We start from the raw sequence: 15,104 nt of genomic DNA, 5'->3' as shown, positions 1-15,104 counted from the left end.
AAATTCTTTTCTCTAAGAATGTTGAATATCGGCCCCCACTCTCTTCTGGCTTGGAGAGTTTTTGCTGAGAGATCTGCTGTTAGTCTGATGGGCTTCCCTTTGTGGGTAACCCCACCTTTCTCTCTGGCTGCCCTTAACATTTTTTCCTTCATTTCAACTTTGGTGAATCTGACCATTATGTGTCTTGGAGTTGCTCTTCTCAAGGAGTATCTTTGTGGCGTTCTCTGTATTTCCTGAATTTGAATGTTGTCCTGCCTTACTAGGTTGGGGAATTTCTCCTAGATGATATCCTGCAGAGCATTTTCCAACTTGGTTCCATTTTCCCCATCACTTTCAGGCACACCAATCAGACATAGATTTGGTCTTTTCACATAATCCCATATGTCTTGGAGGCTTTGTTCTTTTCTTTTTACTCTTTTTTCTCTACACTTTTCTTCTTGCTTCATTTCATTCATTTGATTTTCAATCGCTGATACTCTTTCTTCCAGTTGATCGAGTTGGTTACTGAAGCTTGTGCATTTGTCACATAGTTCTTGTGTTATGGTTTTCATCTCTATCGGTTCTTTTAAGGTCTTCTCTGCATTGATTATTCTAGTTATCCATTCATCCATTCTTTTTTCAAGGTTTTTAGTTTCTTTGCGCTGGTTATGTAGTTCCTCCTTTAGCTCTGAGAAGTTTGATCAACTGAAGCCTTCTTCTCTCAACTTGTCAAAGTCATTCTCTGGGCCGGGCGCGGTGGCTCAAGCCTGTAATCCCAGCACTTTGGGAGGCCGAGACGGGTGGATCACGAGGTCAGGAGATCGAGACCATCCTGGCTAACACGGTGAAACCCCGTCTCTACTAAGAAATACAAAAAACTAGCCGGGCGAGGTGGCGGGCGCCTGTAGTCCCAGCCACTCGGGAGGCTGAGGCCGGAGAATGGCGTGAACCCGGGAGGCGGAGCTTGCAGTGAGCTGAGATCCGGCCACTGCACTCCAGCCTGGGCGACAGAGCGAGACTCCGTCTCAAAAAAAAAAAAAAAGTCATTCTCTGTCCAGCTTTGTTCTGTTGCTGGCAATGAGCTGTGTTCCTTTGGAGGGGCAGATATGCTCTGATTTTTTGAATTTCCAGCTTTTCTGCACTGCTTTTTCCCTATCTTTGTGGTTTTATCTGCCTTTGGTCTTTGATGATGGTGACGTACTGATGGGGTTTTGGTGTGGATGTCCTTTTTGTTTGTTAGTTTTCCTTCTAACAGTCAGGATTCTCAGGTGCAGGTCTGTTGGAGTTTGCTTGAGGTCCACTCCAGACCCTGTTTTCCTGGGTATCAGCAGCAGAGGCTGCAGAAGATAGAATATTGTTGAACAGCAAATGTTGCTGTCTGATTCTTGCTCTGGAAGCTTTGTCTCAGGGGTGTACCCCATCATGTGAGGTGTGAGGTGTCAGTCTGCACCTCAGTTGGAAATGCAGAAATCACCCATCTTCTGTGTTGCTCACGCTGGGAGCTGGAGGCTGGAGCTGTTCCTATTCAGCCATCTTGGGAGCCTAAATAAATAACTTTTAAACAAGGCCAGTGTTGACAGAGAGGCAGACTGTGAATATCTCAATTTTTTTTTGTAAATGTGGCTATAAGAGATAGAGTCTTTGGTTTGTCTGCAATCTGAAATAACTCAAATGTTAATTTTCTGCTTTTTTTTTTTTTTTTTGATGGAGTCTCACTCTGCCACCCAGGCTAACGGAGTGCAGTGGTGATCTTGGCTCATTACAACCTCTGTCTCCCAGGTTCACGTGATCCTCCCATCTGAGTCTCCCTAGTAGCTTGACTACAGGTGTGCACCACCACATATGCTAATTTTTGTATTTTTAGTAGAGATGAGGTTTCACCATATTGGCCAGGCTGGTCTCGAACCCCTGACCTTAGGTGACCTGCCCACCTTGGCCTCCCAAAGTGCTGGGATTATAGGCATGAGACACTGCACCTGGTTTTTTTTTTTTTTTTTTTTTTTTTTGAGACAGGGTCTTACTCTGTTGCCCAGGCTGGAGTGTAGTGGCATGATCATGGCTCACTGCAGCCTCAACCTCTTTGGCTCAAGCAATCCCTCAGCCTCCTGAGTAGCTGGAACAACAGGTGTGTGTCACCATGCCCAGCTAATGCTTGTGATTTCTGTAGAGATGGGTTTTTTCTTTGTCCAAGCTGACCTCTAACATCTGGGCTCAAGTGATCCTCCTGCCTTGCCCTCCCAAAGTGCTGAGATTACAGGTGTGAGTCACTGAGCTCAGCCCAAATATTAATCTTTAAATAGAGAATAAATATGATTATTACCAAGTTTTGTTCTGGATTCACCCACACAGACTTCCCCTAAGGAAGGTTGACTCGACTGAGTGCCTAACGTGGCAACAGCAGACATTGTCACTGAGCCCGGATATGTTGCCACTTCCCTGCAAATCAACAAGCCATGTGGTAGCAGGATGATTACATTGGACCTTTCCCCATTGGGGAAATAAATTTGTCTTCTTTGGGATAGACCTAGGTTTTTGGTATTGATCTGCCTTCCTTGACTGTACTGTTTCTGCTTTACTCGCTATCAATAGTGACTTCATATTCCACATTATATTGCTTCTAATCAAGAAAGTCATTTCATAGCAAAAGAAGTGTAGCAGTGGGCTTGTGCCTACTTGAATCCACTGTTTTTACCATATTCTTCATTACCAAGAAGCTGCTGACTTAGGGTGATAGCATGACCTCCTGAAGCCTCTGTTAGGCCATCAGGATACACTGCATCTTAGAGGATGCAGTAGGTGCTATGAAGCAGAAACTAATATTTGTGTGCCCTTTATCTAGCAGGAATGTATGGACCCAGGAGTCAAGTTTAGAGGTAGGAATGCTTCTCTCACTATGGATAGGGACAGGAGGCAGAGAAATTCGAGGCAGAAAAGGGTGGGGTACCTAGCAAGGGCCCCACCCTCAAGCCTGGAACCGTGGTCCAGGGTGAGAACTTTACATCCTTGTTTTCCTGCTCAAATGTTGCCTTTTCCAAAACCATCCCTGGCCTTCCCCGTCCCCCATCCTGTACCCATAAAGACCCCAGGCTCCACTGGGAGAGAGTAGAGAAGGGGAGAAGAGAAGAAACAGCTGAGTGTCAGATAGAAGCAGCTTGACTTCAGAGGGACGGCTTGATGGCAGGGTAGGACTTTGCAGAAGAGTCGTCTGGAGGTTGCTGGACTTCAGGGGAGGAATACCTTCCCTCCCCATCCCGTTTCCAGCTGAGAGCCACTTCCATCAGCACTAAAATCCTCTGCATTTACCTCCCTTCAATTTGTGTGACCTAATTTTTCCTGGACACTGAACAAGAGCTCGGGTGCCACAAGTGCAGATGCTAAAGGCTGTCACACGGACCCTCTGTCCTCGCAGGTGGAGAGCAACCACCCCATGAAAAGGCAGAGGGCCCACTGAGCTGTTTAACACCTAAGTCATCTGCAGACAGCGAAGCTGAATGACCCACTGTAATGCATGCCCTCTGGGGCTTTGGGGGTTGCAGATACTCCCCCACTAGTCATTGCCTTGGGCCCCCATGGAGTTTTGCTCCCATCAACACCCAGAAGCACTCGCTCTGGCTCCTGCACCCATTCACCTGTATGCTTCCTCTCCCATGAGGGGTTGAGAACTGTGGGCCGAGTAAGCGAGGCACTCCTGTCACTCCTGTCGTGAGGCCTGCAAAAGGGTCAGGGAAGATTCCCTGTTTCACTATTACAACTAAAAACCCATTTGCAGCATTCTGGCTTCCCATCTGTACAATTCTGAGTTCTGCTGGTTTGGAGGTTTTCATTTCCAAGGGAAGAATGCTTCCATGAGGGGACATAAATGTTTCCACTGAATTGGAAGCTGAGACTTCCAAATATCCATTTTGGTCTACTTATGCTCTTGAACCAAAATAAGAAGAAGAAAAAAAAGAAGAAGAAGAAGAAAGAAGAAAGAAGAAGAAAGAAGAAAGAGAAGGAGAAGGAGAAGGAAGGAGAAGAAGGAAGGAGAAGGAAGAAAAAATAGAGAAGGAAAGAAAAAGACATGACCACTGAGAATCCCTACCCTTCAGGAATAAAGATTTGGGTCATCCTTAACAGGTAAAGTATTGTGACAAGCTGAGTTTCTGTCTGAGGGCAAAGAAAAGATGAAATGAATAATGGGAGAATAAAGATGGAAGAAGAAACATATTTTGTGATGAGTTACGGAAAGGAGAATTATAGCAGCTATGCATATTTTCTTCTCTTCCTTTGTGTGTGTGTGTGTGTGCACATGTGTGCACAAGCATGTGTATGTATGGTATATAGATTCTCAATGAATGTATGTTAGCTATTTTCTTCTTTTCTCTTTTCCTTCCCTTTAGTGTTTTATGCAAGTTTTGTCGATGGCTAACTTTACAATCTAGTCATTAGACTACAGAATATTCAGATGGCATTATACCAAATTTGAAGAACAACTAATATAGCTGAGAGATGAATGATGTGACTGCCTTCCAGAGATGCATACAATGAATGTTGGGAATTTGTATCTCTTCTTGAGGAAAATGTGAGAATGTCTTCCTTTGTATGAAGGATAATTACATCTTATAAGAAATATAGAGTCTTCCTCCTTCTCTTATCTTTCTCTTGCTCTGCTGCCCAGGCTGCAGTGCAGTGGCGCGATCTTGATTCACTGCAACCTCCGCCTCCTGGGTTCAAGTGATTCTCCTGCCTTGGCCTCCTGAGTAGCTGGGATTACAGGTGCCCACCACCACACCCAGCTATTTTTTTTCTTTTTGATTTTTAGTAGAGACAGGTTTTTTACCATGTTGGCCAGGCTGGTCTCAAACTCCTGACTTCAGATGACTTGCCCACCTCAGCCTCCCAAAGTGTTGGGATTACAGGCGTCAGCCACTGGGCCAGAGTTGTGTTTCTTGTTGCATGAGAGTTCAAATATTTGTAGAAGAGTATGTGTGTGTGGATGCTGAATAGCCAAAGGGGTGAGTAATAGCCAGTTAACTAAGCTGTTATTATCTCTGTTTGAAGCCCGGCTTTCTTACATTCTGCTTTGTGATGCTAACGCTGAATCTTGAAACTGTATTTTCATTTTGCTAGTAGCTCTGTTAGATTCTGCCAATAGGGGGCACTAAAGAGAGAGAGATGGCTGGCACCTGTGAGGCTGGAGGGTAAGAAGGGGTTGCTCTTTTTTGTTCTCTCTCTAAGAACTTTTTGACTTCTTCCCGTTCTGGTGAGTTTGTCACCCTGACAAAGGCAGCTTATTTCTGTAAGCTGAATCCAGTTTGCAGTCTCCCCAACATTAGCAGAACCAGCCTCATTATGCCTCCTTTGCGACTTTAACACCACCTGGCTGTGCCCCTTCTTCAGAGGTTTGAGCTTCAGCTGCAGGAAGCCCCTCCGTTGAGCTTCTAAACTGTTGTAGTTTTGAGAGGTGACAACGTGCTAGCAGCCCTCGTTTGCTCTCAGCACCTCCTCGGCCTTGGCGTCCACTCTGGCCGTGCTTGAGGAGCCCTCCAGCCCTCCGTTGCACTGAGGAGCCCTTCAGCCCTCCGTTGCACTGTGGGAACCCCTCTCTGGGCTGGCCAAGGACGGAGCTGGCTCCCTCTGCTTGCGGGGAGGTGTGGAGGGAGGGGCGTCCGTGGGAAGTGGGGCTGTGCCGGGTGCCTGCGGGCCAGCGCGGGCTGGCAGGCCCCATACTCAGAGTGATCAGCCGGCACTGCTGGCCCTGGGCAGTGAGGAGCTTAGCACCCGGGCCAGCAGCTGTGCAGGGTGCGCAGGGTCCCCTAAGCACTGCCGGCCTGCCTGTGCGTGCTTGAATTCTCCCCGTGCCTCAGCCGCCTCCCCATGGGGCAGGGTTCAGGACCTGCAGCCTGCCATGCCGGAGCTGAGCCCCCTGCCCCCGCCCCCACCCCCGTGGGCTCCCGTGCAGCCTGAGCCTCCCTGAGGGGCGCCACCCCATGCTCCGTGGCGCCAGGTCTCACTGACTGCCCAAGGGCTGAGGAGTGCGGGCATGCAGCGGGGAATTGGCAGGCAGCTCCGCCCACGGCCCCAGCAGGGGATCCACTAGGCAAAGCCAGCTGGGCTCCTGAGTCCCGTGGGGACTTGGAGAACTTTTATATCTAGCTGGAGGATTGCAAATGCACCAAGCAGCACTTTGTGTCTCGCTCAAGGTTTCTAAATGCACCAATCAGCACTCTGTGTCTAGCTCAAGATCTGTAAACCCACCAATCAGTGCTCTGTGTCTAGCTAATCTAGTGGGGACTTGGAGACCTTTTGTGTGTAGCTAAAGGATTGTAAATGCACCAATCAGCACTCTGTGTCTAGTTCAAGGTTTATAAACGCACCAATCAGCACCCTGTCAAAATGGAGCAATCTGCTCTCTGTAAAATGGGCCAATCAGCTCTCTGTAAAATGGACCAATCAGCAGGATGTGGGTGAGGGTGGGAGTGGGGGTGGGGGTCAGAAAAGGGAATAAAAGCAGGCTGCCCCAACCAGCAGTGGCAACCTACTTGGGTCCCCTTCCATCTTGTGGAAGCTTGGCTTTTTCAGTCTTCAGAATAAATTTTGCTGCTGCTCGCTTTTTGGGTCCGCGCTGCGTGTATGAGCTGTAACACTCACCGCGAAGATCTGTAGCTTCACTCCTGAAGTCACCAAGATCATGAACCCACCAGAAGGAACAAACTCCGGACACACCATCTTTAAGAACTGTAACACTCACCGTGAGGGTCCGCGACTTTGTTCTTGAAGTCAGTGAGACCAAGAACCACCAATTCCAAACACAGTTTCAGCCACTTCTCTTTTGTTCTCCCAAACCTAGATTTGCCACTTCCATGCTTTCTTAGTGTTCTGTTTCCCTTTTCTGTTACCAAGTTAACAATTTTTTCTACTTGGTTCACAATTCTGAATGTTGAGTTTTCTGTGATATGGGACTTCCATCGCCACTCAAGATGGAGTAACAGGTGCTAGATTTGATTTACCTGAAACAACCAAAAAACCCAGACGAAATATGTGAAACGAATGGTGTTCAGGGCACTGGAAATTAACTAGTGAAGGACAGTGATGTCTGAGAGAAGGGAAATAGTGGAGATGAGCCTCTGATTGCCCGGCTTACTGCATTGAGGGTTTTCAGGCTGCAGTGTAGGGAGGGGAACCCAGGTAGAGCCCAGGGATCTCCTTGAGCTCCAGAAATGGAGCTGGGAGTTGGCCAGGTGGTGGAGTTTGCATAATAGAGCATCAGAAAGAGCTTCTCTTCGAAAGACATAAAGAGAATAAAGATACAAGCCAAGGTCTGGGAGAAAATATTTGCAAATTGAATATCTGATAAAGGACTTTAGTCCGAAATATATAAAGAACTTTCAAAGCTCAATAATTAGAAAACAATCCAGTAAAAAATGGGCAAAAGATTTAAACAGAACCTTTACCAAAGAAAATAGACAGATAGCAAATAAGTCCATGAAGAGGTGCTCAACATCGACAGTCTTTAGAAAAATGCAAATTAAAACTACAATGAGATACCAGAACACACCTTTATCATTATGTCTAAAATTTAAAAGATTGATATCACGTGTTGGTGAGGGTTTTGAGGAACTGGTGCTCTCACCCTGCTTGTGGAAATGTTAAATGCTATACTTTGAAGAAGCAATTTGGCAGTTTTTTCTGAAGTTAAACATATATATATATATATGTATTTTTTTTTTTTTCTTTTTTTGAGACTGAGTCTCCCTCTGTTGCCCAGGCTGGAGTGCAGTGGCATGATTTCTTGGCTCACTGCAACCTCTGGCAACCAGGTTCAAGTGATTCTCTTGCCTCAGCCTACCAACTGGCTGGGAGTACAGGTGCGTGCCACCGTGCCCTGCTAATTTTTATATTTTTAGTAGAAATGGGGTTTCGCCATGTTGGCCAGGCTGGTTTCAAACTCCTGACCTCAAGCAATCTGCCCACCCAGAGTCCTGGGATTACAGATGTAAGCCACTGAGCCCACCATTGAAGTTAAACATACACGTATCATATGACCCAGCAACTCCACTCCCAAGAGAAATGAAAGTGCATATCCTTACAAAGACTGGTGCCAGATGTTCACAGCAGCTTTATTGGTATTAAGAACAACAACAAAAAACTAGAAACAACTCAAATATCCGTCTACAGGCAAATGGATAAACAGTCTGTGTTATACACATACAATGGAATACTGTTGAGCAATAAAAAGGCATAAACTATTGAAACATGCAAAAAATGGATAAATCTCAAAATAATTATGTTGACAGAAAGAATCCAGACCAAAAAAAGAGTACATGTTATATGGCTCCACTTATATGAAATTCTAGAAAATGCAAACTAATCTACAGAGACAGAAAGCAGATCAGCAGTTGCTTAGAATGGAGAATGTAGGTAGGGGCACGAGAGAAGGATTGTAACGTGGTTTCTCTAAGGGGTGATGGATGTTTATTATCTTGATTGTGGTGATGGTTTCTCGAGTACACATGTACATAAAAACAAGATTGTATACATTAAGTATGTGGTTTACTGTATGTAAATTATACATCAACAAAGGTGTTAAAAATGGAGAATAAAACAAATCAGAACGCTGTTAGGATGGTGCTGTTAGACAAAACTGTACAGGTATTCCTTTTAGCAGCCAACAAATCTGCTTCTCTCCTGCATCCGTGGCCTTGAACTGCATTTTCACTAGAGAACTTTCAGCTTGGGGCAAAAAATATTTAGCTCTGGGTGTGGGGGAAGATTTTTGTTACTTCCTCCTGTAGCCTATATATGTGCAGAGAGGAAGAAATAGAGTTCACAGCCATAGTCCTCAAATGAAGAAGGAGCAAAGGAGTGATAGGGTCACTAACTGGACAGAGCCCGAGAATAAACGGACAAGAGCTTACATAGGCAGATGGATGTCCTTCTGTCTATAATATGCTTAGCATAGGTGCCGTGGTGGCAGGGCAGAGGGACGCAGGCTTCTCTGTATAACATGTTCTCTTACTGCCGTGTATCAGAAGAGGTTTTATAATCATAGTTGTTTTCAGAAAGAACAAAATGAAACTTTCTAGTGGCACTCATAAAGACATAAAAATAATGGGTTGTGTAGCTCATCAAGATCCGTTGAGGCAGGGCACTGTGGCTCATGCCTGTAATTTCAGCACTTTGGGAGGCTGAGGCGGGCAGATCACTTGAGGTCAGGAGTTCGAGACCAGCCTGGCCAACATGGTGAAACCCCATCTCTACTTAAAAAAACCCAAAAATTAGCAGGGCATGGTGGCAGGCGCCCATAAACCAGCTGCTCAGGAGACTGAGGCAGGAGAATCACTTGAACCCGGGCAGTGGAGGTTGTAGTAAGCTAAGATTGCACCACTGCACTCCAGCCTGCGCAGCAAAACAAAACAAAACAAAAATGATCCATTAGTGAGTTTGTCTGTGAGAAGCAAGGGCCATTTTCCCCTTCCACTTTTCATTACCACTACTGAGATTATTGGTATTGTGGATGCTCCTTGTGTGTGTACAGAAAAAAAAAGAGAGGCACTACATAGAGTGGCTAGAAACAGAGATAAGAGAAACTACAAGAGAGAAACAGAATCAGGTCTCTGGTTTTTTTTTTTTTTTTCCAAATTAGAAAAGGACTCAGCGTCTAGACACAACAAAGAAGCGCTGGAAATTCAGTGATCAAAGATGCTTCATGTAATGACTTTTTTTTTAGGCAAGAATCTGGTAGCATGATAGTAATTAGCAGGGAGAGGTGTAAAAGAAGCATATTAGAATAATATTATATCACTGGGCTCCTTTGTCAGTAGGTCAGGTTATGACCTCAAATGGCAGTATAACTATTACCGATGTGTAGAATTTTGACTTAAAAAATGCTTGAGAGTAAAATCACCTGAGCTATCCATAACATATTAGTGTCCATATCCTTTAGATCACCAGAAACAAAAAAGTAAGAAAGCATCACCTGCATTTTACTATTGTTAGGATACACAAATCAAAATAGCATATAAGACAACTCATATTTAAGTCAGAATTTTTTTTTTTTTTTTTTGGCCTGACTCCGTGACTTTATGAACTTGTGTAAGACAAGGAAAAAGCATTTAAAAAATGTCTCTGGGCTGGGCGAGGTGGCTGACATTTGTAGGTGGATTGTTTGAGCCCGGGAGTTCGAGACCAGCCTGGGCAACATGGCGAAAACCTGTCTCTACTAAAAATACAAAAAGTTAGCTGGGTGTGGTGGTGTGCACCTGTAGTCCCAGCTACTTGGGAGGCTGAGGTGAGAGGATGGGTTGGGAGGTAGAGGTTGCAGTGAGCCGAGATTGTGCCACCCAGCCTGGGTGATGATAGAGTGAGACCCTGTCTGGGAAAAAAAAAAAGTCTCTTGGTTAGTTTCAAGGAATTGCATAAATGAATACCTGGGAAATGCTTTGGAGTATTGTGGAGTATATATAGAAAGGTATCTTAAATGTTTAGCTTGAGAGGGCAACAATAATAATAATAGCATTTCCAGCTTATGGAAGATTGGTAATTTCTATTCACCAAAATAGTATGTATTTAATTATATTATAGATTAAAATATTAGAGTGCATAGAAATAGTATTACAACTGATAATCTTTTTAAGATTACACAAGTTTTGAAGGGCAAAACATATGGTGGACATTTGCTATTTGGCCATTCAGCATCTGAAACCCCTATGTTAGAATTCCCTACGTTTAAAACCTAGTTGGTAGAGGCGTAAAAATCCCAGATGCTTGCTTTCCCTCGCTTGGTATGCTCGTTAGTATGCAGGCTTAACCTGGATTTCACCATTCGGATCTAGCTGCACCAGATTTTCACTTGGAAGCTAGTAAAGGGAAACAAAACAAACAATAGAATCTGCAAAGCAGAAACAATAACTAAACCTAGGAATGGCAGCGCTCTCTTTCGCTTTGGATGAGTCAACTGTAGTGGTTGTTGGGAAATAAAGTTTCAGGTAAAGAACTAGCAGCCATGCTGTGGGGGTGGCAGTTGTGAGTTCTGATTCCCTGCAGAGAGTCACCCAATCTTTTAAATTAACTTATCTGATTAAAAAAAAGGTAATGACTGTTCATTATACAAAATCTGTAGGATACAGAAAATGTGTATGGGTTTCTGTGTATGTATGTATGTGTGTATATATATATATATACACACACACACATTTAGGGTTTTCTTCCTAAAATTGGGATCATACCCTATAGTTTTATGTCTTTTAATGCAATTTTTGATATTTTGTATGCCTTTCTTTGACCATGCAATTTTAAATAACTACATCATTTAACTGTTCTTCTACTGAATATTTAGACTCTCTAATATTTTGCTGTCAGAGGTTTCAAAGAATATTCTTGCATATAAACTCTACTATACCTCTAATTGTTGCTTTAGGATAAATTCCTAGATGGCAGATTACTAAAACTCAGTGAAATCTGAGCCTTTTTGAGGCTCTTGATATGGTTATAAAGTTGTTCTCCAGAGGTGGCTGACCCACTCTTGAATCACTAATGGGTTTTGAATAGAAAGCATTGACACTGAACTTTAATAAAACTGTAATGTCAGACATGATTTTTTTTTTTTTTTTTTTTGAGACAGAGTCTCACTTTCTTGCCCAGGCTGGAGTGGCAGTGGCAAGATCTAGGCTCACTGAAACCTCCACCTCCTGGGTTCAAGTGATTCTCCTGCCTCAGCCTCCCAAGTAGCTGGGACTACTGTTGCATAAAAATATTTTTTAAAATAATGACTATTGTAGCTGTTATGAAAGCATACTACTTGCCTGACATGGCTATGTGCTTTAGAGACATCATCACATTGACTGATTGACTGAGACAAGGTCTTGCTCTGTCACCCAGGTTAGAGTGCAATGGTGTGATCATGGCTCACTGCAGCTTCAGTCTCCCAGACTTCAGCAATTCTCCTGAGTAGCTGGGACTATAGGCATGCATCACCACACCCAGCTAATTTATTTTTATTTTTAGTAGAAATGGGATCTTGCTACATTGTCCAGGCTGATCTCAAACTCCTGAGCTCAAGCAATCCTCCTGCCTTGGCCTCCCAGAATGCTGGGATTATAGGCATGAGCCACTGCACCTGGCTGACAGTATCACATTTAATCCTCATGCTGATACTTTTTACTGGTACTTTCAACCTCATCGATAAAATGGGGGGATATGGCCAAATATTTTGCTAAAGGTCACATAACTCATGAAATGTGGACTGAGGAATCAAGCATTGTCTTTTTCTTTTCCTTTTTTTTGACTTCAAAGTTCATTTTCTTTCCTTTAAACCATTGTAACCCAATAACTTAAATTCCTTTATCAGTTTTGAAATGAATACTTGGGAGGAAGGAAGTATAAGTGAGTTGGAAGCAGTAGATGGCAGGTGGAAAACGAGTTAAAAAGCATAGTAAGTCTTGGTTAAAAGAATTTACCAACTGACAAAACACAGTGTTAGCAGGGCGTTTCAACCAATGAGTATTTATTAAAAGCCAGAGGTGCACCAGGCACAGCTGTCCACTAGGCTAACAGATACAAACGATGTAACCAATTCACTTATTAGCTTATCTGATTAAATAAAATACATTTCATAGAAATGATTATCAAATGCATTGTGGATAGAAACAGAATATCCTTTATACTTACAGATCTTATGATACCCTAAACAATTATTAATAAAAACCAGCCAACCCATATGGTAAATAGCATACCACCAGTTATTTTATTTTAGTCAGCAAAAGATAAAAACATACAAATTTCATGCTGAAATGGATTTTAGCATTATTGAATGCTGAATACAGACATCCTGTTTCAAAACTACTATCATGGTCCACCTACAGTCTTAAAAATTCAGTGTTTTTCATCCTGTATGAAATCACTATATACCTTTTGGCTTAAAAATTAGGTTTGGTTTCAACATAAGTTTAATTTAGTACTTCAGTCACATGCCTCACAGATTCTTGACCAGTCCAATTAACTATTAGTTACAGCAACAAAACAAAACATAAACAGAATGTTAAATCCACCTTGCTTGATATTCTTGCCAAAAAGGAATTGAGAAATTAAGATACGCAGGTGATTTAAACCAGAACATAACAGGAGGACTAAAAAAAAAAAAAAAAAAAAAGACAAAATGTAGATGTTACTTGTTTGAAGCCTGTCCACTTAGAGCCATTTATTGCCTTTTTCAGACTTGTGGCTAATTCTTGAAAGGACCACATTGAGTTCGTCGGTATACGATGTATCCTTTAGTTTGAAAGTCGTTAAGAGGGGTGTAAGGGAGAGGCAGGAGGGTGGGAAGGATGAACAAGGCACAGGGTGGAGTGTTTGCTGATGCCATTATGGTAATTATCCAAGAGAGTGTGTCCGCTGGGCCCTTCCTGAGACCTCCAGAGATGGGTCTGTTTTCTTCAGGCAGCAGCAGCAAAATCTTCCTCAGAGAGTCAAGGTCAACTTTTATTGCACAAGAACCAAAATTATTTCCCTCCCCACTTTCCTGAGCTGGAGACCGCCACATGCAATGTCTGGATTCTCATCTGTTTGCGCCTCTGACCAGCAGGGCGCACTCAAACAAAACGCCCCGGGAAGCACCTTCTTCAAAGGGAAACATGAGGTATTCCGAAGGTCCAATCAATCTGGTCGATCAGTCACCATTCTCAAGCAGCTTCTGTAAGTTATTTTGTATCTTGAAATAAAAGAAAAGAAGCTCCTATTATTAAATAGAATGGAATATATTAAGGGCATATTTGCTATAGTCTATATAGCGTTCTAGATTATTCCACTTTGAATAAAAAGCTATAAAAGGGTTAAATTTAGATGAGGCAAATAGATGCTTTTTCATAAACTAGAACTCTGGCAATCCACTTTTTCTTTGGGACATGGTCTCACTCTGTCACCCAGGCTGGAGTGCAGTGATGTGATCATGGTTCACTACAGCCCTGACTTCCTAGGCTCAACTGATCCTCCCACCTCAGCCTCCCAAGTAGCTGGGACTTCAGGTGTGCACCATCATGCCTGGCCAATTTTTGCACTTTTTGTATAGACGGAGTTTCATCATGTTTCTCAGGCTGATCTAGAACTCCTGGGCTCAAGTGATCCTCCTGCCCCAGCCTCCCAAAGTGTTGAGATTACAGGTGTCAGCTACCATGTCCAGCTTACAATCTACTTTAAAATGAGAGAATATAGTGCTTTAAAAAAAAAGAGAGAATGGCAGAAAGACGAAAATATCAGTAGAGACTGAGATAAATGAGATGAAAGAAAAAGAACAAGGAACTGGCAACACCAGTGTGACCCAAATGCATTAGAAAACAATAGGAAATTGGTCTTTACACAACCCATTTGATGGTTTTAATCAGACAAATGCCATGTAATAATGTATAACACTCCTGTTACTCTAATTAGCTATTATTATTTAACATTTCCAAGAAGGTTGTGGATTTCACAGGGACAGAGACCAACCACATCAGATGTTTGGATCTTAAGACAGGTCCAATGCTGGACATCAAAAATGTTCTCAGTAAATGACTGTTGAATAAAGGAACTTGTAAGAATTCAGAGCGGCTGGGTGCTGTGGCTCACGCCTGTAATCCTAGCACTTTGGGAGGCCAAGGTGGGTAGATCACGAGGTCAGGGGTTCGAGACCAGCCTGGCCAACATGGTGAAACTCTGTCTCTACTAAAAATATACAAATTAGTGGGGTGTGGTGGCGGGCGCCTGTAATCCCAGCTACTCGGGAGGCTGAGGCAGGAGAATTGCTTGAACCTGGGAGGTGGAGGTTGCAGTGAGCCAAGATTGTGGCACTGCACTCCAGGCTGGGTGAAAGAGCAAGACTCTGTCTTGCAGGGGGGGAAAAAAAAAAAAAAGAATTCAGAGCAAGGAATTCTCAACAACCAGCCCTGTGATGGGAGTAGAAACCTTGCAGATCAAAAGAAAGAACATATTGTTTATTAGAGGAACAGTCTGTGATGTCCTATGGGTGTTCTCAGGTGAGTGAGGAGGAAGGGGATCTGAGATGTAAGTGCCAGCAAAGGCATGCCTGCTCCTGAGTCACACAACACTACACAAAGACAGGCTTTACACATGAAACCATGGGCCAGGGAGCCGAACTAGCAGGATGAGTTATG

The 15,104-nt window shown here is 43.5% G+C and overlaps 1 protein-coding gene across 8 annotated transcripts in view; it reads right to left on the bottom strand.

Moving 5' to 3' along the window:
- Positions 1-8,057: 8,057 nt before the first annotated feature.
- Positions 8,058-15,104, bottom strand: part of GRAMD2B (GRAM domain containing 2B) — a 120,919-nt gene continuing 113,872 nt past the window's right edge. For all 8 annotated transcript variants that reach the window (XM_009209006.4, XM_009209007.4, XM_009209008.4 and 5 more), the window contains one exon: positions 8,058-13,666. In XM_009209006.4, coding sequence (XP_009207270.3) covers positions 13,625-13,666 — 42 coding nt within the window. In that variant the 3' untranslated portion in view covers positions 8,058-13,624. The remainder of the gene's footprint in view (positions 13,667-15,104) is intronic.

The sequence above is a fragment of the Papio anubis genome, chromosome 5, assembly GCF_008728515.1.
Source record: "Papio anubis isolate 15944 chromosome 5, Panubis1.0, whole genome shotgun sequence".
NCBI classification, from domain to species: Eukaryota; Metazoa; Chordata; class Mammalia; order Primates; family Cercopithecidae; genus Papio; species Papio anubis.
The sequence above is the reverse complement of the archived record's forward strand: the minus strand, read 5'-3'. Positions and strand labels throughout refer to the sequence as shown.